This window comes from Myiozetetes cayanensis, unplaced genomic scaffold, assembly GCF_022539395.1.
Source record: "Myiozetetes cayanensis isolate MyiCay16 unplaced genomic scaffold, myiCay2020 scf9, whole genome shotgun sequence".
NCBI lineage: Eukaryota > Metazoa > Chordata > Aves > Passeriformes > Tyrannidae > Myiozetetes > Myiozetetes cayanensis.
Window position 1 is genome coordinate 29,508,495 of NW_026088185.1, and position 24,061 is coordinate 29,532,555.

Consider the following 24,061-nt stretch of genomic DNA (forward strand, 5'->3'; position numbering starts at 1 on the left):
AACAGGCATTTTGAATGTTCCTGACACAGTCAGTATGAGATAAAGGTGCTCCAACTGCCTCAGCCCTCACACTTTCAGCATTTGCCTATCTTAGTTTTCTGGAGACCCATTTTAAAATGTTGTTTGCATTTTCAGATCAGTTTGGGATGCCACCACATTGTTACTTAGTGAATATTCTCTCATGTTGTGGACTGAAGCAGACTGGATTAATGCAATCTAGGCCAAAAATATGGGAAATTTGCTTCAGATGATGGTTGGAAGTTACCATGGTCTATGCCAAAAGTCAGTTTTAGAAAGGAATAGATCAAGTTTCTTATGCAAGACTGAAGTTTATTGTACAGAAACAAGTACACCAAGCTTCCAAAAATATTTTGCCTCAATATTAATAAAGCTTAGTTTACAAAACTCTGCTGTTCCACAGGCATAATCCGGGTTTACAAGATTTTGAAATGTACTGTAACAAAGGACAAAACCTATTAAGGTGTCACAAACTAAAACCTTAATGACATCTTGCTAAACTAAGCTCCCTGCTTCTGGAAGCTCATTATTTACATACCTGCAGCCACAGTCTGCAAAGGTACTTCTAAACAGTGGAATGCCAATTTCTTAGTTTCTCAAAAAATAATTACTCTTAGTCTTAAAGTCTAATGGGTTCTGTAGCCCTACAGCTGAAGAATGCTGCTGCAAAAAAGTACAACACTTTCATGTTAAAACAACATGAACGAGATCCTGGGGACATGAGACTGCCAAGCAAAATAATGACACTTGGCTGGCAATCTAAAATATCCTCAGGTACAACCCTTCCTTAAGAGACGATTCAAAGTTACAGGTCCTTTGGGAGGTGATTTGCCAGAAATGGCAAAAATAAAGGACTTATTCTCTAAGGACAAATTATTCCCTGGGGGGGTGGAGGGAGAGGAAATAGGTCTATTTTTTAACTTCAGTGAGAAATAATCTCCAAATGGGATCATTAAATTTACATGTCCTGAGCTGGAGATTGCTTCAAATTTGCAATGACTGTGCAAAACACAATAATTACAAGAGATATGTACATTCATATAAAGTTGAAAAATTAGTAACTTATGTACATGAGAAGACATCAAATTCTCCTGCGTCTACTCCTTGTCAGCTCATACCTGCAAGACAGACACAATGAGTAATTACAGTAGTTTAAGACTTTCTTTACAGTTTTAACTGCCACAATAGAGAGGACTTGGGCTGCTTTAATGCTTGGCCTTCACAGGGAGCCTGGCAGAGGAGGCTCCAGAGATGGCCTCAGACTTCAGCTCTTTGCCAGGAACTTTGGGTGCGTCATTTTTCCCTCCTCCCATAATTACCCTGAGACACACACACACACACACGCAAGCTGGGCCAGGGGAACACGGTTTTCCTATCTGGAATATTGCCTCACTGCCTGTGTGGACGGCAAGCTCCCGAACTACCCACACTGCATTCCTTGGGCTCCATTGAAGGAGAAAGAAGGAAGAACCACTGCCATTAACTACAGACGTAGAAGTGGAAAAAACACCCAAGCTGGGTTCTCAGTCTCTGCCTCAGACCAATGAACACACAAACCTCAGAACCACAGGGAACACACAGGCAGAACTGTAAGTGGCTTATTATAATAGTTTCTATAAATGCTTTGTAATTAAAGTTTTATCATATATATATTTATATTGCTGATCAGAGCATTTAGTTAAGATCTTTATCCAAGTTAAAATTTGTTGCAAGGTTGCTTTAATAAACATAATTCTTTTACTTATGTGTCCCCATGGCTTTTATGGTAACTTAAAATATGCTGAAGACTATAATTGACACACAGGCATCTCATTAAAGTTGTCTCCCAGGGCAGGCACCGCACAGCCCATGGATTAACACACAACTTAGATAAAACTACCAGATTAGTTCAAGTTAGTCCTGCGTTTGCAGGTCAGATATTCTTGCTCACCCAAACACAGCCGAGTTACCAGCACTCCAATAACAGTCATGCAAACTCTCCCAACAAAGCAATGGGCAGGGTTTGGAAGCATGGACATGGTACTTACCATTGTGCAAAACCTTTTATTAAGTCCTCCTGGGACAGGTCGATCCGCACCTTTAAAAAGCAAATTTTATTTGTTTGTATATTATTCAGCATACAAATTGATTAGCTAAGCTAGCACTCCTCCCAAGTCAGACCCATTCTCTAGTTCTGGGGCTGCATCTCAGGCCCAAGTGAAAAGGAGCCTCCACATGGATACAGCCTGATTTCAGATGAAAATCTGGCAGAAGGTGTTGTTTCCAGATTGCCAGTGAGCTGCATTTCAGGATTACAGGAACAGCCCAGACTGTTCAGCTCTGTTACATCTGTAGTGCGGATTCTTTAAACTTACTTTCCCCAGATCCTTCCTTTCCTGTGAAATGAATGGCCTGCTGTTTTTCACTGCAATGTCCAGTGTCCTTTTCTTGACATTTTCCAAAGATTCAAAAAATTCGAACCTAAAAGTAAAGTTTAGAAAGGAGAGATTTAAGTCAAAACTTAAAATCCTGTAAGCGTCAGTGGCCAGATTACGGTGACAGAGTACAACATCAGTGGCCAAGACTTTAACAGGGAAGGAAGACACAGGAAAGGCAAATCCATTGTTAGATTTCTTTCACATTGCAAGAAACCTCTTCCAGGCCTCATGAAAGACTATTACACTGTGTTCAGACTGTTCACTGTGCCGGGGGAAGGAGGAAAACATGCATCCATGATGAAATGCCATTTACTATCATTTTTCCCCTCTGTGGAAGACCAGCATGTTTTCCATGCAACCTTCATTACTCAGAGGAAATAGCTGAGCCAAACCCCCAAGTTCACAGAGCAGCCTTGCACTGAAGAACAAAGGCTGAAACCTGTGACAATTAAATTCTTAATGGCTCTGACTCAAGCCTCTGGCACACATCACTAATGTCAAGTGAGTTTTGTCCATGCTAAATCACTACAGTTCTGCCCACCTGAATAGCTTTTCCTCAAGTCAGAGCTGTAAAACAGGTAATGTGTTTTGGAGCTAAGCATTGCCCAACCTATTATCCTTAATTGAGGATGTATAGGATACATCAACCCTGAGAATGAGGAAAATGAGATGATGTTCCCAACAGCTGGGCTGGCACTGAATCAGTGGAGCTACTTGGGAATACGCAGAAAAATCCACAGCTCCAGTGTTTTGAGTGTTAAGATGCAATATTTTTAAATCTTTTCTCCATTTCTGACTTACAAAAAGGACACAACACAGGAAAAATCCAAATCACCCAGGATCATATATGTGTACCTTCCTCTAGTTATGGGATTAAAAGCACCTCTCAAAAGAGCTCTTCTTCTAAGCATTTCTGTGTTTGGGTTTATACAAAATACGCTCCATTCCAGTGGCAGAGCTGTGCACGTGACACTGTTGGCAAACGAAAGCATTTTACCCTGTACCACCAGGTCTTGATGACAACACCCATCTGTCTGCCCAAAGAATGGCCCAGTCTCAAAAGGCTCTGTACTTCTGCCTTGGACTTTTGGAAAGGTGTCCAAACAAGCATCAGGCAAAGCAGTATGAACAGAGAAGTGGGTTCTGTGAGGTACCTGGATGAAAAGATTGCCTCTGCCACGATGGGGAGTTAAACGTGGGTAGGGGAATGGCTGTTTGCAAGGAAGCAAGTGCAGCCTGCACCTGCTGGGATCAGGGCAGGGAAGGAGGTGTGCCCTCCTACAGAGGGACAACACCACAGGCATTGTAAGGCCAGCCCCAAGTACTTGGAAATCACAGTTAAAGTGCCATTTGTTTGAGAAGACCTGCGAACGTTCACAAGACAGTCCTCAGGACCAACAGCAGCACACCTTAGGAAGCCCTTTCATTACATAGACACCGTAACTATTCCAGCCAAAACCTTAATTAACATTTTCTTACTTCTCATCATATTGAGGGTTCAGTGTTTTCTTCTTAACAGAAGTCTTCTTCCTGCTTGTCCACCTCCTATCTGGAAGCAGGTATATACGAACATATGGATCTACTCCCTGATTGGAGGAAGGTACTAAGTTTCTGTTAAAAGAAATACAGATAAGCAAGGCAGGTTTTCCTACTGTGTGTTTTAATAACTTGACTCTCATGGAATCAGACCAAACCTTCATGGGCCAAAAAGACTCATCCTGGGAGTCGGAACTAAAACTTTAAAGGACATTTATTTAAACAGAATTTTCACTGCTGAGTGTGTGGGCCACTTATCGGGGTTCCTAAATTAACAATTACAAATTCAGGCATAGATATCAATCCTTGCCATGATGCCTATCATGACACCCCAAGACACACATCAGTTGTCAGTACTGTTCAGAGGAAGTTTTGGGTGGATGACAGCTGAAGCGTCTCTACTGCAACGGGCACCACTTGCCAGCCTCTCTCCCTGACCGGCTGCTGGCACTGACCAGAGCTGGGCCCAGTGAGGCTGCACAGATTGAGGTCAGCCAGTGCTAGGGCATCCCCTGCTGCCCTGGTTCTGCTCCAGCTTTGCTGAATGCCTGACACAAGCCCAGAGAGCTCTGCCCCTCTCTTTCAGCGATTGTCAGTGTTACCTGCAGCCGTTCACCAGCACCACGAGGCTCTGCCGTACGGAAGCGTAACGGACTGTCAGCTGGATCTCCCCCAGAGGCATTTCCGTACCACTGCAAGACATTGCCACAGTCAAAGCCTTTCAGTACTGCTACTGAACACACCACATGCAGACTAAAACCAACTTTCAGGGCACTATTCTTCTTCCTGGCATCCTAAGGTTTGCTTTCTAGGAAGCAGCTGGACCACAGAGGTTCCACAGAATCAACACTCCTGTTAGCACCGTCCCTGCCTTCTCTGCACAAACCTGATTTCAGTTCCACAGTACAAAACTGCCAAAAAAAGCCCCTTTGTGGTCTGCTGCAGATAGAGCAGCAAAGTACAGTTTAGTGTATTACACAGCAAGAATGTCTGTATATGCAAAATGGGACCTTCTTTATGTTTCATTCTACGTGTTATTAAAGTGGCTCCAAATCCCAAAACATTGTTTAAAATGGTTTAAAAATACTTTATAAATGAAGCCCTGCTCAGAGCTAGAGAATTTGCCAGCCCAGCAGTACAAGACTGAAGAGCAGGAGCTGGGCTTCACATTCAGGTTTATAACTACTCTGATGCTCTTTTCAGTTGGGTGGACCTTCTCTGATACTTCAGTTCATTAAGGATCCTACAAGATCCATTCTGCCCCCCCAGGAGAGACATCAACAGAACAGACTACTGAGCACTGTGGGAAGGACACAAACACAAGCACACCTATCCACAAAAACTTTGCTCACAGCATCATCAGTCTTAAAATTTGCTTGATAAAACACAGCATTCAAAGCATTAAGCAGCCAGATAAACTTATGAAGACTTTATGTTATTACACGAGTGGGATGCTCAGACTTCCAATATCCTGTTGCTAAATTAGTGTTACGGCAGCCAGGAACGTAGAGAGGCTTTTCAACAATATAAAGCCAACATATGCAGCACCTCTTAGGAAAGCCAGCGAGGAAATGTTTTCTCTTTACACCTGACCTGATAGTGCCCTGTAATCTACTTTGCTGCTGACTGAAATACTTAGGTCAATTCTTTGTAAGGTGACTTGAGACCGAAGACACCAAATGACACAGCAGCCCTTGAATTCACCTCTATGCAACAGTGATCTATAATACCTAAACTTTCCCAAGAGAAGAACAATTCAGCTGGAAGAACACCTACTTATGAATGTCCAGATTGCTGCTGCTTAATTCGAAGCAAGAAGAAGGCAGAGAACCCAGAGAAGTGACACTGGGTGCAAGCCTCAGCTCCTGCACGACCGGCAGCGTGGGCACTGCGGCCACTCCGCTGTGCAGCACCGGCGGCGGGCGATGCTCTGGGTTCTGCTTGTGCTCTGCCCCATCAGGGCCTGCAACAGTTTCACTTGGCACAGGGGCTGCTGAACTGTCTTTAGTGTCCAGGTCTTCTCCGCTGTCCCTTTTTGGCAGGGATTCAAGTGCTGCAGAGTCTTTGCTGACAGGAGGTACTTTGGAGACTTCTGGTGGGGAGACAAATTTCTGCTGGTTTCCACCCTTTTCCACGACACGCACGGGACCTTGCTTTGAGGCATTGACACCAGCCTTGACTCTTTGTGGATCAGGTTCTTCAACATTCAGTGCCTAAAAAGTCACAAGGGAGGGCAGTGAGTGCTGCTCCCAAAGCACTGGGGTGAATGCCAGCATTACCACCCAGGAGAAAATTTCACCACAAAACTGTAACAGCAGGAACCTGTCATTAGAGATGAAAGGAGTCTGTGGGATTCACTAGGGTGTTCTCTTCTCTCGTCCCACTGCATATACATTTAAAACTGTCTAAGCACTGATGCAGAGCACAGTGAGAAAATGACTCCTAAGCATCAGTGTCTCTTACTGTTGAGGAGGTTTGATTTCCCCAGCTTAGATTTTCTCAGACTAACTCTTTATTGCTGGGAGAAGATTTTCAGCCTTGCCTCTACAATAAGTTTTCAGAAGCTTCAGGGTTACCTCTCAGCTCCACCACACACTCTTAATTGCACTTAAAGACCTTGTCACACTTCTACTTTGTACTTATCTGTGAAGCAAAGCTGCCTTTCTCCACAGTTATCTTTCATCTCTTTTGACTGGTTAGAATTGGCTGCTTCCACTAGGAAAGCCGAATGAATATGGGAAAGAACTGCATACCCGCAACACAAGTTTCATCTGAATAAAGCTGTCTGAACTGGAATGGTCCAGCTGGAATCTCTGATCCAGAGTCATGTTTGGGTCCTCAAGTAAGCGGGACAGACATACCACTGAAGTTCCCAGCACACTATCCCGCTCCTTGTCTTTTATCTAGAGGGGGAAAAAGGAAACAAAAGTTTTTACTAGGTGGCCAACTGGGAAGCAAAGCAAGAAGGCATTTCAGATAGAAACCAAAATTAGCTTATTTACTTCTGGACATAAATGTGGTTACTTCCAAATGGGTGATGCCAGTATTTCAGGGGTGTAACAAATTAATATGTTTGGAGTAAAAATCCCGTCTCTAAGTATGCAGAGAAGGAACTGCCTTAGCAGAAAAAACAGGCCCTAGGATTTACTGGACTTGCTTCAGGGAGAATGTCCCAGGCAGCTGGGATGGCAAGTGACCTAAACTTTTACAAGTTCTTTAGATAATTGTTTAGCCTATTTAACCTCAATACACCTTCTATGTTCAATTCTACAATATCCAAGTGACCAGCCCTAGAACTGGCTGTGACTGAGATGTTGCTGGTGAGAGACAGAACTGCTTAACAAGCCAGAACACTGAGGTGAAGAAGTAGGGTTCTGGTTGGGAATTATGAAGGTTACAATTTCTGACAGCAAAATATTGATGTCTTTACTACACACTGACCCCTATAAAAATTTCTTTACACTTTGCAGCCAGAAATATCCCACATTTAAACTCAGATGTTACGCTACGTGATCCTAGAACAAAGGCAGATACCAGTTATCACCTGTGCAACAACAGGTACTTCTTCTACCTTTTAAGTAGGAGGAACCCAGTATAAGAGAATCCCACACAGAAAAAAACAGCACTGAGCTCTATAAAAGAGGTTTCTTCCTACAGATGTGCAGTTGGTCTTCAAAGGAAAGGCTTTTCTCTCACCTCAATGTGGAGAGACTGGGAATGAGCACTGTGGACAAAGAAGGTGAAAGCCTGGCCCCACGTGGGATCTTTGCTGAAATTGCAGGTCTGCAACAAGAAGATCGTGGTACACACATTAGCTTGTTCTGTGAGCAGCACAGAATCCGTGACATTGATGACCAGAGAGGGGCACGGTGACCCTCTTCATTTTATCCAGTGATGCTACACCCCAGCTGTATGGAGAGAGTGGAAATTCCAGGTCAGAAGAGTGCGGAAGCAAAGTCTCTGGCAAAACCAGAACAAGTTCTGTGGGATGTGGAAATGCCAAAGAACAAGTCTGGTGAGCTGCAGTTGGCCCTAGCCAGCGCTGCCTGGACCAGCAGCCTGCCTCACCTGCAGCAAGGCACCGCTCCCTCCCTCCCACCTCTCCACCCAGGAAGAGCCAGAGTGCTGCTTCCAGCCTGCAGACACCCAGAGCCAGCTCCCAAAGCCACAGTGAGCTGACAGGGAAGGGTAGGGAAGCTAAAGGGGCAGTTTCAGGGGTGTAGAGCTTGTGGGAAGAGTAGAACAGCACAACTTCAGTACCATCCACTTCATGGATGAAAGAGCATGGAAAGCACCCATGGGGGCTGTGGCTGCTCCATAAACCAGCTGTCTCTGCCAGGCCACAACTGATGGAGCAGGGAAAGTCTTACCTAGCTTAGGAGAGGCAAGTGATGGGGTAGGGAGAGGAAAGCCAAAAAAGGTAAAAATGCAAGCAGAACCCAATTCCTGGGTGGAGCAGGTGGAGGAAACAAAGGAAAACAAGTGTCAGTCCTATACACCCACATGTAGCCAAGAGGATTCATCCATATTTGTTTGGTGTCCAAAAGAACATAGGGCTGCCCTCATCTGCATCCAGCTGCAGGACAATGAACACAGCAGCTACTGGGAGGGCAGAGCTCAGCTGCTGCTTGTACTCATCGGGCAAAAGTAATGTTTAATAATGAAAAAGGAACTGAAAGGGAAGTGGAGGAGATCCAGATACATCTGGTACAGCTAAAAGAAAAAAAATAAAACCAGTAAAACTATGATACACAGGAGCCAGGAAAGACTCTGATGGGGAATCAAAGGCCAGGTTGATGCAAACGACACCCTGCTCTGAGAAAGCATGAGCCAGATTTGAGACCGATCATTTTTTCCTCTTCAACCCTTTTAGAACTAGAGTGCCTTGACCAATGTGACCTCGTGGCAATGAGCACAAAACCACACATCTGTACAGCAGCTGATCAGGCAACCACTAACCACCACAACTCAGTGATACAGTGGCTCCATGTGCTGACTGACCCCCACCTCCCAGGCTCTGCAGCTATCACCACAACTACAGCTCTTCCCTTCCTAGAAGATACTTGGAAATAGTCACCTATAAAATAGAGAGTATTTAAGGAAAGCAAAACAGTTAAAACAGCGTCACCTTGCTCTTCTGAGTCTTGTTTCCAACTGTGAGCAGGACAAACGAGGAAGGTTCTCGTTCCATCTTCTGTCATTTAATAAAAGGAAAAAAGAAACCAGAAAAAAAAATTGAGAAATTTATAGTTTACAGAGAGCAACATCACACCACTACTGTTACTTGACAATATTTTTCAGATGTAGGACATCTGAAAAGTGTAGTACACAGGAAAGCCTCCAGCCATAACACAGCACAGTCTTTACCACCAAGAGTATGTATTTAAGCCAATGTTTTATGTTCTTAGGTTTCAATAGATGAGCAGTTAAAAAATTGTCAGAAGCTGAGAGGAAACAGAGAAGAAAGCTGAAGGCTCAGTGGGAAGTCTTCATCATTCATGAATGAAACATGGCTTTCAGAATTGGTTTCCAAGGCTCAGGACTTGCAGATAGAAGCAAGTCTTTGGCATCAAGTAACAGTTCCTTTCCAGAAGCAATGATAATGAACCTCTTGTACTGTGCTTCTCTACACTAATGCTACAGAAGTCAAGGTTGAGGAATTGCTCTTGGCACAGCGTTGCATACAAAGCACTCACAATGAGGTTCAGCATTAAGTCCTAGTAACTCAACTCAATTGTAAAGATGGTACTAAGGAGAGGAGCGACTTGGACAGAATGGGGAGCTTTTTCCATAGCTCAGAGCTGTGATTGTGTGTAACTTGTTCAAGAAAAAAGGGAGAAAGACATTCTTCCCTATACCCACCATATACATCACAGTAGCAAAATACAGTATTTGGGGGAAAAGTAAACAGAAGCTATGAGAGAGGAGGCAGGAATGACAGGGCCTTCTGAATCCCCCTGAAACCAAGGTGGGAGGAATTTGGTGGTCAGGTCTCCAGTGAACAGGAAGGTTACCCCAAACAAGCATATTCCTCCCACTCCAATGTCAAGCTGGAACAGCTCAGTATGTGAAGAATCTCAGCAACAGCAAAAGGTTATCATGACCTAATCTGATGTCTGCAGACTCTCTGTCCAAAGTGTAAAAGTATAGACAACCACACACACAGTCAAAAATTTCTGTGTTGCATTCTCACTTGGATCTCCTAGACTTTCACTGGGGCAGGGGTGGGCTTTCAATGACTATTTTGAACCCCTGGTCACTTAGATTCTGGCAGTGGAGAGGGTATTTCTCTTTAACCACAGCCAGTTTCAGTTGCTACAATGCCCCATAATCCATAACATTGTTTTGCAAGCAAGGGAGAAAACTAAAAATTTTACCTTGAGGTACTTGTTATTTTTGATCTTCTTTGCTCCACATTCACCATTCGAATACTCAAAGTGGTTTTTCTGAATTAGTAAAAGAGTATTTAAAACAATTAGTTTGTAGTCTTAAAAAGAGAAGGTCAGGAGTGAAGGTTGCTGCATGTGGTTCGTACTTACTGGAAGGTTGAAGGCACTGTCCAAGTAGACTACCAGAATTGCTGTAGACAGACCCTTCTTATCCTGCAAAGGCCGGGAAAGATAAGCCAAAACAAAACACAAGGTAGGCATGAACACCCACCAAGGACGGTGTAAAAGATAACAAAATTCAAAGGGCAGTTTCTGAAGGCTAAGCAGCTCTCTGCCTTTCTCCTAAAACTGGCAGTTTAGGGGAGCAGAAGCCAACACAGCGTGACAGTTCTAAGCAGACCAGTAAGTTGTGTAAGTCTCTTCAATTCACTGGCCCTAATGCTTGTCAGTCCCTCAGTGCAGAACTGATTGGGTTCCCCAGCGCAGCAAGACACCTGAAAACATGCTCAACCACATATATCAGCATCAATCCAGGATCAGCAGAACAAACCCTGGAAACAGTTTTATTCACTTCAGTGGAACTCCAGTGGTTTTGGTTGGTTTTGAAGAAATGGCATCCCTGGGAGATGGGCTTTGTCCAAGCAGTTCTGCTGGACAAGCAACAATTTGGAAATACGGCCCTACCAAGCACCAGTTCTGGGTATTTGTCTATGACTAGTACAGGTTATTTCAGAGGCCTGAGGTCCTACACAGATCCTAGATGAAGAGGGAGGAGAAAAACTCTCAAAGAAAGAACCTGAGAAAAGCTATTTTGCAGTGAGTCAAGCCAAGGTTTGCCAATTCAAGCAAAAAGAGCTGCCAGAGTTAGTCCTGAATTACCAAGGGTCCTGGGGCAAGCAAATGCCCTTCCTCTGTAGGAGTGGCAGGGAGGGAATCACAACAGAACTTTGCCAGACAAAAATAAACTCACATAAGTTTGCCTGAGGTTCCTAATTTTACACACTCCTTTGTTGATCACTGGACAGGGATCAGAGTACCTGAATCCTTTAAGCAAATATACTCACCTCATGTAGCTTTTCTTGGTCGTTTACTAGTGAAAGCCACTCCAGTTTTAAATGCAAGTGTCCGCTTGTTGTCTTACTTAAGGGAAACCACTAAACGGAGACAACAAAGGGTAATTGAGAACTGTGGGGCAGAATAATTTTTATATGTGTGTAGCAGTTCTGAATGTACATTAGACAACATGAGTTGTACTCTGAGCGCTTTAGACTGCACTTTTGACACTTAGATTGTAGCACATCCATCCACTTACAAACACAAGCCAGAAAAATAAGAATAAGATACCCATATACAGGCAAAGCACTCGGATATTTCCAACCAGCAGCAGCACAAGACAGGCACCCTGACACTGTTTGCAGAGTGCTGGGTTGCAGGATGAACCACCCTAAGATCAGATCGTTTCTCCCCTCAGCAGTCAGACTGCTTCACCAAACCTTATCTACAGCCTTGTACAAAACGTCTGCTACACAGGAGACACAAAATATAAACACAAGATATCCCATCGCTGGCTCAGGATAACTTCATGGCTGCCTGGGGTTGCCACCTTGGTTGTAAAAATTATTGTAACGGCTACTTCGTAAGTTTTCTGAGTAAAGGTATTTTCTTTTTGTGAAAAAACCACTGTGCAAGTGTGCAAGGTAGCTTTAAGCACACAGAAATACTGCAGTAGCAGAGGGGGAGCACAAATGAGCACATGTAAGCATACACCACCAACACATTTAGAAATAAGCTGTGATCTTTACCTCGTCAACAGTTCTGTCATTCATTACATCCACTAGGCCTATAAGCAAGCTGAAAGGCAAAAAGCAAAGATTTCACTGTATATTGAAGCACACAGCATACTGCTGTTGGGGAGAAAAGAAACCACCACAAAAAAGCCCACACTCAAGTCAGCTCCAAACAACTTCTCCCCATTGCCTGTGTGGAGGAATGCAGCAGAATGCACTTACACTTCTGAAATCTCCCCCTTGCAATACTTAAATCTCAAGTCACACAGTAACTATCACTTCTAATGGCTTCACAGGATTCCCTGCAGGAGTGTGGGCCACTCTCTGTCTTGCTCAAAGTTAGTTGCACTACAAACTAATAACTTGGTATCAATATCTGGGCAAAGGGAATGGCTTCCAATGATATTAAATTGCCAATATACTAATCCAGGTGTCCTGTAGCAGAAGCTACTGGACCCTGAGCAAAGGTTATGTTAATTTACCTGCCCATAAAGTCATCTTTATCTGGATCTTCATCATACAAGTCCACTTCTAAGTCCTGACCAGGCACTTCATGAACAACAAACTGGAGGAGAAAGAGATATTGATTAAAACCAAAAAGCTGTGGACAAGAACATGACACTTCACAGCTGTATAACACAAAAAGGACATTCTCTGCTCTTTCGTGGCTAATTGTGTAGCAAATACAATTGATTATAGGTAAAAATATTTCAAATTCAGTTTGCTTGTTTTTGAACTACAAGTTAAACTCCTCAAACTGGAATCCCTGATAAGTGGAGAGGAACTAATGCTAGGGCAGCCTACAGTTGCACTGATTGATATTTAAAGCAGGGCTTTGCACCTCCTCCAAAAACCCACACATGTAAATCAGATCAACCTGAATGGCATTTCAAGTTTACAATGTAAATCTGAACTTGCTTAAGGGACAGAAATGCCTCAACCAAGTAACAGGGAAGTCCACCCGCTCTAGTGGGGTCAGATTAAGAGAAGGTCCTCCAAGCACAGGGATGTAAATAGCTGTGCATCCTACAGATGGAGAGATCAAAAGATTCAGTACCTCAAATGTCTCGTTCCAAATGGGATTAAGATCTCGGGAAACTGTCTTGCTTCGATACTGCACCGTGCCAACGCGAAGGAGAGCGTACGGATCAGACTTCCCCCTGATTGCACCAAGGAAACTGTCTTTCTGGACAAGGTTTTCAGCTTCTAGCAGATGAACCCTTATTACCCCCTGAATAAAATAAGATACAGAATTGGTCATGAAAATGCAATCTTTGGATAATTATAATATGCTGCCTCCTAAAACGAGTTATTTCAGGCAGCAAGGGCAGTCACTGTGACAGTTCTGCAAAGACACATAGTTTGATGCAGTACATTTCCAGTGACAGCTGTATTAAAACACTTTCCCCACCATTTACCTAGAGGGGAAAAAACCCTTAAGCAGATGCACAAGGCAATCTAGATAACTGTGTAGGAAATAATATTCAATTTATTTTTAAATCAGAAGCATACATATGCTCACAGCATTACAGCCACAGTCAAATCAAGTGTAGGGATCAATTCCCAATGACTTAGAAGGAACTAAGCACCCATTGCCAGGGACTTATTTTATTGCACAGTGGCCATTCAGCTTCAGTTTGGTGATGCAAGTTTGCAATACGGAACATCCCTTTGTCACTCATTTATATTTATCCTCATTATTAAGATTATTAGGTGTTGGATGGATGAAGGAGATTGAAGATCTGGATATGTCAAGTATTTAGGAGATTTTTTCTTATTTTCCCCCCCTTTTTTTTCCTGTAACAAAGAGATGTCACCTTCCAAGTTCCCTATTTACAACCTTTCATAGCATTAGTAAAAATTTTAAATAGCTTGACATTCATTGCTCTTCTATTTATCCTCTCATTTGAGTACACCACAGATCTTCAGTTAGAGACTAAAGGTTCAATTGGTAAACAAGGTCTGAGTCTAAACAGACTCCTTATACCATACAGAGAGGGTAGGAATCCCCAGTGTCCGTGTTTCCCCCTCCCAAATTATGAACTATCCAACATCTACTGTTATATTCCTGAAATATCACCTACAAAACGCCTATAATTCAGGTCAAAAGAGCTGATGCAGAATCCCAAGTCACTAAGCTTACAAGCACCCACGTGGTGGCAAATGCACCCTCAGGAAGATAAACACTCTCACTGAAAAAAACAACTCACCTGGGGGATAGGGAACCTCAAGTGGGCAATGTTCATGTTCTTTTTCAGGGGCACTGTGATCCTGTTCGGCAGAACCAGCCGCGAAGCAATGAAGTCTTGAATTAACGAGTCTGACATTACACTGCAGGTGGGGGAAAAAGGCAACCTTAAAGTTTCTGCAATCAATCACAACTCGGTTAGAGTGAAAGAATGAGGCACAGCAAAAGAAACTGGGCACTGCAAAGTGCTCGATACTGCCGACAATCCCCCAAAGGGTGTCAGGCATTAGAGCAGGCCATCCAGGGAAATGGTTGAGTCACGATCCCTGGAAGTATTTTAAAGACCTGTAAAAGCGGTGCTTAGGCACGTGGTTTAGTGGTGGGCTTGGCAGTGTTAGGCTAATGGTCTGACTTGATGATCTTTTCCAACCTAAACGATTCTACAAAAGAGTTGCAGAGTGGCCATTCAACTTCAATTCAGTGATGCAAGTGTGCATTAAGGAGCATCCCTATTGCTGGATGTGAATTTGGCTCTAGCAGGTTGTAAATGATGAATGGGAGCTCAGGCTGTGTGACATCATGCACACACCTGAACAAGGCAAACTCGAGTGCCTTCTGGGATGGGCAAGGTGAGGAGGTAATCAGGAATTTTCACCATTTCACAGGGGGCTTAAGGCCTTGAGGTAGTTTGTTTTTAAGACTTGGAACATGCCTGAGTGCACACTGCTGCCTGCTCTTGGTCACATGCTGACACCTTACTGTAAAACGGAAATAGAAGCCAGCCCCGTACAAAAAAAACCAAAACAAAAAACCCAAACAAAACAAACAAACAAACAAATTAAAAATCCCCACCAATCCCCAAATAAACAAAAGCCCCAAGGTCATTTAGTTTAATAGAAGACCAAGCGAAAGATAAAATTCTGTATCTTGGAATATTTTGTGCTAAGAAGGAAAATCTTGGTTTAAGTAATTGGAGATCAGATTGGCTGAATTGAGGGTACTGTCTTGGAGTTCAGAGAACCTTCCAGCCTAATTACAACTTACACATTTTTAGCTTCTCGTTTTAAATCTTTTCTTTACAATTGTTCTCTTTGTATGGCAGGGAAAAACTAATTTGAACTGTTTTTCCTGAGCAAGAAATATATGGCTAATCACAGATGTCCAGTACTCTCCAAGTGATTAATGAGAAGATTTCAACATACCACTACAAGTTGTCATGAGCAAAAGACAATATTAAGAGGAAACCCCAAGAGCACCAAGCATCTGAAAGACTTTCACCTTCTTCATAAATCTAGTGCTTATAAGGCAGTGTATCAGGGTAAGACTGTATGACAAATGTGCCACAATCCACAGAGGAGGATGGATTCACATATAAGGAAAACAGTTTCCTACTCCAAATGTTAAACCAGGAACCTTGGTCAGGCTGCTGGCTTTCCTGTAAAAAAAATCCCTACAGGAATGTCACAGAGTTGTCCCTTCTCTCGAGTCTTCAAGGGTGCACCCAACTAAACACAGCCTGTACGTGAGGACAGACAACTGCATCCAGTTTCTTCGCTCTCTTAAGTAAGCCCAATCCATTTGAAAGGGAGGGCTCTTGTTAAACCTGTACTTCAGCCCCTTCATGGCCAGGCAAGTTTTGCTCCCAGCTCTCATTGCAGTGTTCATGAACAAGCAAAGATTTCTGTGTTCAAATCCCCGTGAGAGAACCAGGGAGTGAAAATTTAGGACACCAAATTTGCACTTAATTATATGGGAGGCTGTAGGTTGGAACACCTACATAATTTCTCCCTGCAACGATTAGGGAAACTAAGTTAGAAAATAACAGATTAATTCCTCTGATAAAATCTGGAGCTCTCAGGCCAAACTTCAGGGCAAAAGGCCACTCTGGCCTCACATTAAGAGAAAAAGAAAGCTTCCGCTCACTCAACATCAAAAGTCTTCAGAGGTCCTTTAATGCATAAACTGGCACCTAAAGTAGCCAGGCACTTCCTGTGAATCTGCAAACCATGAGCTGCAGGAGAACAGTGGGGAGCAGAAATGGCTGCATTTGCATTGGAAGGCAGAAAGGCAAAGGCTGAGTAACCAAATATGTTTTGATCTTATGTAACAGAATTTTCTCCTTACACTAAGGAACAAAGACAAAGTTAATTCCCAATCTAGTGAAACAGTTTGAAACTTACAGTACTGAAAACCACTAAGATTTTCATCCTTGCTGTGCCAGTTTTATGTGCAACATCAACCAAGGAGACACTGGGGAAGAGCTACATTTTCTGAATAACCTAAAGGGTGAGCAGATTACATGAAGAGAGAACATTTCCCTTTATAAATCTGATGCAGATTTATAAGGGGAAAATTGTAATGGTACATTGTTGTACATATGTACAATTGTACAATTATGTACAATTATGTACAATAAGTACATAATAAGTTCATGTACCATTTTTCTTTATCATGGATTGTATTTCAGTTTGTCAGGGGGACTGCAACTGTTTCTGAACATTAAATCATTGTCATTTAAGGGATTTACTCTTTCCATCCCAAATGCAATGAAGCACTTGAAGCAATTTTGACAGAATGTAAAAAGCACCCTGCTCAGGTTTTGCAGTTGCAAACTCCACAGCCACATACTATAGGATGAGTGTCCAGCACAATGCAGACAACACAACCTTTTACACCACGTTCTGTAGAACAGCTTTGGTGATTACTGAAGACCCAGTTTCTAAAGGTTTTTTGAATATGAATAAAGCGAAGCAAAGTAAACACTCACTTAATCCCTGGGACATCCAGGAGGTTGCTCATGCCTGCCCAGTTGATTTCCAAATGCTACAACAAGATCAGGGAGAAAAAAATATACAGGATTATTAAATTTTATTTCAAAACAAATGTAGAATTTAAAGGGGAAATTATTCTAAACCAAAGCCAACTGTTTAAAGAAAGGAAAACCTGCACCAGTAATTGACTGCATCTGTATATTAAAACCAGCAGCTGGTATCAACTCCCTTATCTATTTTATCTGCCATCCTGAAATGAGGGTATCACTGGGACTTGACCTGCAAGCACAAGGAAAGACAGCATTCAGCCCTTAGGAACAGCCACTGGCAGATGCCCGGGGGTCATGAAGGAAATTCAGCAACTCTACCTAGACTTTGAAGTTGTTTTCTTATCCTTTCACTTAAAGGTTGGCCTATATCCTGAGGCAGGGGGTTGTCTGTATCCCTACTCTTACAGTAAACAAAAAGTGTGTTTTTTTCATGTGCTAAAGTAGGTGCTACTAAATCTAAACACAGGAGCACCTCATCCAAGATCAAAAATGTATGACTCCCATGAACTCCAGCAGAGCATAACCCACAAGCAAAGCTGTGAGTCTTAACTAACTGGTCCTTACAAGACTGGAAGGTTTCTCCTATTTTATTAAACTACAATTCACTATAAGGCACGTGACCTTAAACAGGCAAGCTTTCAAAAGGCAACCATGGCTGAATGGTCTCCAAGATGACTGCATTTAAAAATCTACGAATGGGAATATCCACCAACCAGGAACCTCGCAGCAAAGGCCTAGGAAATGGTGCTGTCACCAGAAGAAAGGTGACAGCACTCCCATTCTGAGAGTACAGCAAGTAACTTTTTAAGCACTACTACAAAAATTCAGGGCAAACTAACTCAGGTCCTCCTGGAGCTCAAGAGGAGCACTGAACAATGAGGCATTTATTATTCAAGAACCTACACCATGAGGCATTCATTCAAGCACCTGCACCACGAGGCATTCACAGTTAGGCAGTTTGGGTTACCAGTGAGGGACAGCTCATGTCACTCACTGAAGACCTGTCCAAGCACTGAGACAGAACAAGAAACAAGAAGGCTGCAGAGAGCAGTTCACTACTGACTCACCGGTTTCTGCATAAAAAACAAGGTCACTGCTCCAACAAAAGGTGCATCAGTTAGAAGAGGTTCCAGGATCACCCGCAACGTCCCATACAACTGCAAACAGATCAGACCAAGGAAAGCTGACTGTTAAGGTACTCTCAGGATGCAGTTTCAAAATTGTGAGCTTTTCAATGATGGATGTAATTTTATAAATCCTGCTTGAAACCAATTTTATTTAGAATTTAATAAAAACAATAACCTCCTCCCACCAAACCATTGGTATTGGTACAAGACAATCCTGGCTATGTTTGGTCTCTCTGCAATCCTGCCATACAATGGAGTGCTCAGTCTAATAGCTTTCAGCATTGTAAGAACAGGTTGTTGGTTTAATCTGCACCAGTTTATGAACATCCTAGTTCTCATGAAGTTCTCCACCAACACGCAGCGCCTTTGAACTCCAGTGGCAGAAGCTGCCCCACACAAACTTAATGCTCTAACACTGACCCAGTTTAAGAGTCACACTACAAAGCTTAGAAGTGGTATTTAGGTGCTTTCCATGGAAGGCACCATTTCCCCAGACAAAACACAAGGAGATAAAGCCAATAGTTCCAAGCTGAATAGTTGGTGATTTCCCAGTTAAGTGCCATGACCTCCCCACTGGGATGTGCTGCCTCCTGCCCCACATAGCCCTGAACAGACAAGGTCAGCACGGCACCCACCTGCACACCTTTCACGCCAAGATTAAATTTCGATATGTCCATGTGAATCTCACAGTCTCCTATGTAACTGAAAGAAAATTCTCACATTATTCCACAGTTTGCAATAGTTCCATGAGAAGTCTGGGGCTGTAAGGAGTATAAATGAAATCAGTTTAAGGATTGACAACATAACTCCCCCCTCCCCCAGGCAGAGATGGATTTTCAAGTGACTGAAAAGGGAAAGCTGAACAAGGGTCTGATCTGCACAAGAGAATTCCTGCAGTCAGCTGGGATACTGATCTACCTGTAAAACGTCAAAGCAACATCTGTATTTCAAGGTTACTTTCCTAATCTTAAGACCAGTGGTTGGCTGAGGTGAGCTCGCTGTAAGGAGGGGATCAACAGGTTCATTCAAAATTCAGGTCAAAGCAATTGTCCTCTTGCTCCCTTCTCTGTCAAAGGCCCGATCCCACCCCACAACCTGGTGACCCAGCTCCCAGCTGCAGAGCTGTGCTGCTATTACTTATGGCGTTCCCACCTTGCCCACACCCAAAATGCCCGTAGATCACCCTCACCCACAACCCAAAAATCCACTTGAAGGACAAATTCGTCACTAAAAATAACCTGGTTTCCTTGAGGCTGAATTCAAAGACAACGACTTAGATCAGATTTTGGTCAGTTGCCATGGAGAACATCAGGCTTTAAATAAAGCAAATGCCGAATGCGGTACTTTGGCAATTTGGAAACCACCAGAGACTTTAATAAAAGTACAAACATCACCTTATGCAGAAACTGATAGCCACTCCCCAGGGAGAAAAACATAACAGAGCTGTTGATGCCTCTGGCAGAAAACAACTGAAGGGAGCTACCAAATTCCCTTTCAGCCCTCTGAGAAATAGCTCTGGCTGCAGACACATAAACAATCTCAGATAAAAAGCAGGGTGTAAAGGTACAGCAGTACAGTGAATGTGCTGTGCTTGCCTCCTGCATGCATAATTTCACCCCATAATCAAAGGAAAAGGACAAGATTTCTGCTCTGACCACAACTATACAGGTAAATAGTGCTGCAGTTGCCACAAATTCAAGCTGTAATTTGCACATAGATTCCCTCCCACCCAAAAAAAACCTGCCAAGAATGTGCAACCCTGTGAATTTGTCCTCATTTTTGCAAGCAAAGTTCTTTGTATATTTGTTTACAGATAGTCACTTAACAGAATTTTAAGAGCCCGTAACACAGAGATTAAAGCCTTTAAAGTTAGAGCATTCTCATTTCTTAAATATCCAACCGCACAAGCCATGCCAAGATTAACACAGTCTTTCTTAAAACCTACTCACATAAATAAACTTATTTTACATTTGTTAACTTCTACAATTTCGACATTATCTTTCAGCTCATTACACTGGGTGCTAAAAGGGCATTGTTACAATAAAATTCTAAATGAGAAGCCAAAATGAGTCCCTCAATTTGCAGTAATTAATCCAAGAGGATTTAATTCAGCTGCTGCTAATGTCCAACAGAACAAGAAGTACAGTGTTTCAATTTACAGCCTTTATGCCTTTCCACACAGTTAAAAACTCCTCCTACCCAGTCCTAGATGTCTCTTTTCTCCAGTGACACTCCAATAGCTGCCACCATGTTTTAGAGTCTGGGTGTTGGAAAAGTCTTAACAGAGTCTGAGTCTTTAATTATCCTTAAATTGACCTCATACAGGCATCACCCCCACACCAGAGTGCTTAGTATGAAGGATGTACTCTTTTAATTAGTTTTATTCCTCATTTCCAGTCCCAGCTGTTCGTGCTTCCGTCTGCTCCTCTGCTCAGTGTACCCTTGCTGAACTCTCTGCTGTCCTGCCCCAGAGAGAGCACACCTGAGCCAGACTCAGGTCTTGACACTTCAAAGCGTATAGGGTCAAGGCCCTCCACCCTACACAGGACCATGCTCTACCCACCTGTGAAGGGTGGAATAACCACCCATTTCTCTCCTGAATCACCTGCTGCACAATGTGATGCAGATATGCCTGTGCTGTGGATGAGCAGCTTGTCCAGGTGCACGTACCTGTATCTCTCCTGTATTTGGGTGGAAAAGCTGGGCCTGGTGTTTATGATCCAATGGCAATCCACTGGCTGAAGGCAGGGTTGCTACAAGAGCACATGCTGACAAGTTGAACTAACGTGGATGTCTGTATATCCCTTTAGAAAAGGCAAGTGCAATAAGACAGCTGCCCACGGGCCACATCTTCTCACGGCCCCCCACGCTAAAATCCCCCTTTGGCCCAGCATTCTCAAGTGCTTTGTAATGCAGACTGTGCCTGGTCCGCCTGACTTTGGACTTGGGAGATGAACATGCAGTATTACACAAATAAGAGAGGCAAGAAGATGTGACCAGGTAACACATGGTGTGACTAAAACCAGACCACCTCTACCTTTCCTCTTTCCCTATCCAATCAGGCTCCTTTTCTGCTCAAGACTGACCAGTTTTCAAAAAGCTTTTATTTTCCTATAAGAGCCTACAAACTTACTTAGCCCAAACTCCACTAAAGCTCAAAGTATTGTTACACACTTCTTTTGACTTCTTTCTCCAGGCAGACTGTCTTTCCAGCTTTGAAAACTTGCCACAGTTAGGAAGTCCAGAGAGAGTAAATTGCAATGAATGCATTTTTATACATATTAATTATTACACTCTTCTTCTATGACTTCTCATGTGCTGTAAATGCCACAGCAAATGATGGAAAAGAAAATTCAGCACATTTTCAATGCAAAATGATTATGAGTCAAATCATATTAATGGAATAGGAAGAAACTGTATTTCAAGATATTTCAAGATAGTAGTTGAAAATGTCAAATACTTTGAAACTCAAAGATTATATCCAGTGATTATATGGCTATGCAGCAGCTCAGGCAACTGAAGAAAGTGGGAAGAAAAGCAGCTGTAGGAAGTCAAGTGGTTGCACTTGCAAAATTCTCATTTTGGAAAATGAACTTTTGAGAACATTTCTGGAATGCTCTGACATCAATTTATTTGGAGAATGCAACTGCCAGCTCCCTATGCTCAGGGGACACCAGATTTATGACTTAGATCTTGGGCAAATTGTTTGGAGATCCCAGAGCATTGCCCATTTATTTCCAGCTGGGATCTCATATTTCAGATTTGGGAATTTCAAATCCCAGTCTGGCAGGGATCTCATACTTCATTTAGTCACTGCAAGAACTCTGATACTTTCTTATGTATTACATGAAAGCTGCAGTGGAAAACAGGTACACGTACAGAGTACAGACCCCAGGTAAATGACCAACTTTTGTACAAAGACCTGTAGGTAAGCAGTGGTTACCACAATGTTCCTGTTCAGTCCTATAAGCTGTAACAAAATTTATATAACTTAATTTACAGCAATGGAGTGTATCATCTCAGGGACAGAAAAAGTTTTTGAAAGAAGACTTGTAGCCTCCTTTCTTGCCTTTGCCAAAAGATCTGTGTGCCTCACCTCTGTGTAACCACCTCTGAGCCTTGGTTTTCCTACCAAAAACTCAAGTATAGTCCTTTTGAGTGGAACAGTTCAGACTGTAATAAGATGGTCGTCTACATAACCATTCCTGATGTGCAACCGTGTAAGCTGTTGTTAACACATTTAATTAAAGCAGCTTCTCAAGCCCTTTTGGTAACTCCATGCAATACCAGACCTACAAGAACTACCCTGGCTCTGCTGACAGCTACTGCCCATACGTAAGGGACCTTTAGGTGCTATTTTTCACACTTCCCAAGCAAAGGGTTCAATTTGTGATACCACAGTGCAAATTTAAAACAGAGGAAAGCAAGCTCCTCTTCTCCTGGCACAGAACTGAACCCCAGCATTCAGCACTGGATCATGTTGTAGAGGTCAGAAGCACAGATTAAACAAAGGCCTTGATGAACCACATGTACAAATGGCTATTAAAACTACACAGATTGTTCCATACAAACCAAAAAGGAAGGCTAAGAAGGAAAGTTTTTTTCTAGTCCTGCGCTTTTTCTGTGTTTTCCCCACATCAAGTCAAAGACTCTGGGCTTTAGCGGTGACCCAGCCAAAGGTCACACTCACGTGGGCTCACCAGTGAGGGAACTCCCACAAATTACAGCAAGCACCAAGGTAAAGGAGTCATGTTCATAACGTGCAGACACGTTAATCCTTTAATGTCCACTGCAACACAGCTACACTTCTCTGAAACCTAAGCCAAGAGAGGAAGGTCACAGTGGTGCCAGCACTGCACAATGTGCCACACTGGCACCCACAGCACATCACTCTCCTCCAGAGCTGTGATGCCAGAATGCAGCTCTGTAGACAGACAGTCATTTAAACCTCACCAGCACGCAGTGACTGAGAGTGTGAAGGGCAGCAGCCTCACACTGGGGCAGCTCAACTCCATCTCCTCTAAGTAGCAGGAAAAAAACCTGTTCCTTTGGTAATCTAAAGAAAAGGCAGGTAAAAACACCACTGCTCATTGATTTGCTTCATGTTTCTGGAAGTAACACACTACCTCCTGTGGACACTGCACAACACACAAGTCAGCTTAGCTGCAGAAACTGATGTTGATGTGTTAACACAACCAAAGCTGGGGCCTTAACACGGCCCTGGAGAAGAGACCCCCATCAGAGAGACAAGGCAGACAGCACACTCCTGTGTGAATACAGAAAAGATTTGGGTTATCAGATGAGAGTTCAGGTCAGGTTATCATCAGTAACAGAACAGAAGGACAGTTTGGAGATGCTGATGGGTCTGCCAGAGGGACAGGAATGTGGAGGTGGGGGAATCCCTCTGCAGAGGATTGTTAAAAAGACAGTGAAAATTAGTATGTCGGAGAAGCAGCCTGGAGAAGCAGTTTAGCAGAGAACAGTAATGTTCTGCAGAGCCTAAAAGGCATCAGATCTCACTCTCCACATGAGAGAGTATGAATGATTTGCCAAAGGCCCTAACAGTGACCTGGCTGTTACAAAAGTACTTTGCTCCCAGAATTGAAGCACAGCACCTGGCTGAAAATCAATCGTGTTTTACAGGGAGCAATGGTGCTCTGCCAGGGCTGGGGATGCTGCTGTGCCACTGCCACATTAAGCAGCAGGCACAGTTCTGAGGACCTCTGTGCTGCTGCCAAGACACTCCATAATTTCACACTGTTTTTTCCTGGCACTACC

At 43.2% G+C, this 24,061-nt stretch overlaps 2 protein-coding genes across 2 annotated transcripts in view; both read right to left on the reverse strand.

The window, feature by feature from the left end:
- TMEM37 (transmembrane protein 37) overlaps positions 1-24,061 on the reverse strand; it is a 132,704-nt gene that overhangs the window by 24,024 nt on the left and 84,619 nt on the right. The window lies entirely within an intron of this gene.
- ESYT3 (extended synaptotagmin 3) overlaps positions 310-24,061 on the reverse strand; it is a 32,244-nt gene continuing 8,492 nt past the window's right edge. Inside the window, exons 5-23 of the mRNA XM_050340515.1 lie at positions 18,919-18,985; positions 18,224-18,313; positions 17,103-17,158; positions 14,358-14,478; positions 13,205-13,378; positions 12,630-12,712; positions 12,163-12,211; positions 11,425-11,514; positions 10,511-10,573; positions 10,349-10,417; positions 9,100-9,165; positions 7,668-7,754; positions 6,725-6,874; positions 5,748-6,184; positions 4,574-4,663; positions 3,915-4,046; positions 2,373-2,478; positions 2,046-2,095; positions 310-1,136 (exon numbers count right to left, since the gene is read on the reverse strand). Coding sequence (XP_050196472.1) covers positions 1,100-1,136; positions 2,046-2,095; positions 2,373-2,478; positions 3,915-4,046; positions 4,574-4,663; positions 5,748-6,184; positions 6,725-6,874; positions 7,668-7,754; positions 9,100-9,165; positions 10,349-10,417; positions 10,511-10,573; positions 11,425-11,514; positions 12,163-12,211; positions 12,630-12,712; positions 13,205-13,378; positions 14,358-14,478; positions 17,103-17,158; positions 18,224-18,313; positions 18,919-18,985 — 2,017 coding nt within the window. The 3' untranslated portion in view covers positions 310-1,099. The remainder of the gene's footprint in view (positions 1,137-2,045; positions 2,096-2,372; positions 2,479-3,914; positions 4,047-4,573; positions 4,664-5,747; positions 6,185-6,724; positions 6,875-7,667; positions 7,755-9,099; positions 9,166-10,348; positions 10,418-10,510; positions 10,574-11,424; positions 11,515-12,162; positions 12,212-12,629; positions 12,713-13,204; positions 13,379-14,357; positions 14,479-17,102; positions 17,159-18,223; positions 18,314-18,918; positions 18,986-24,061) is intronic.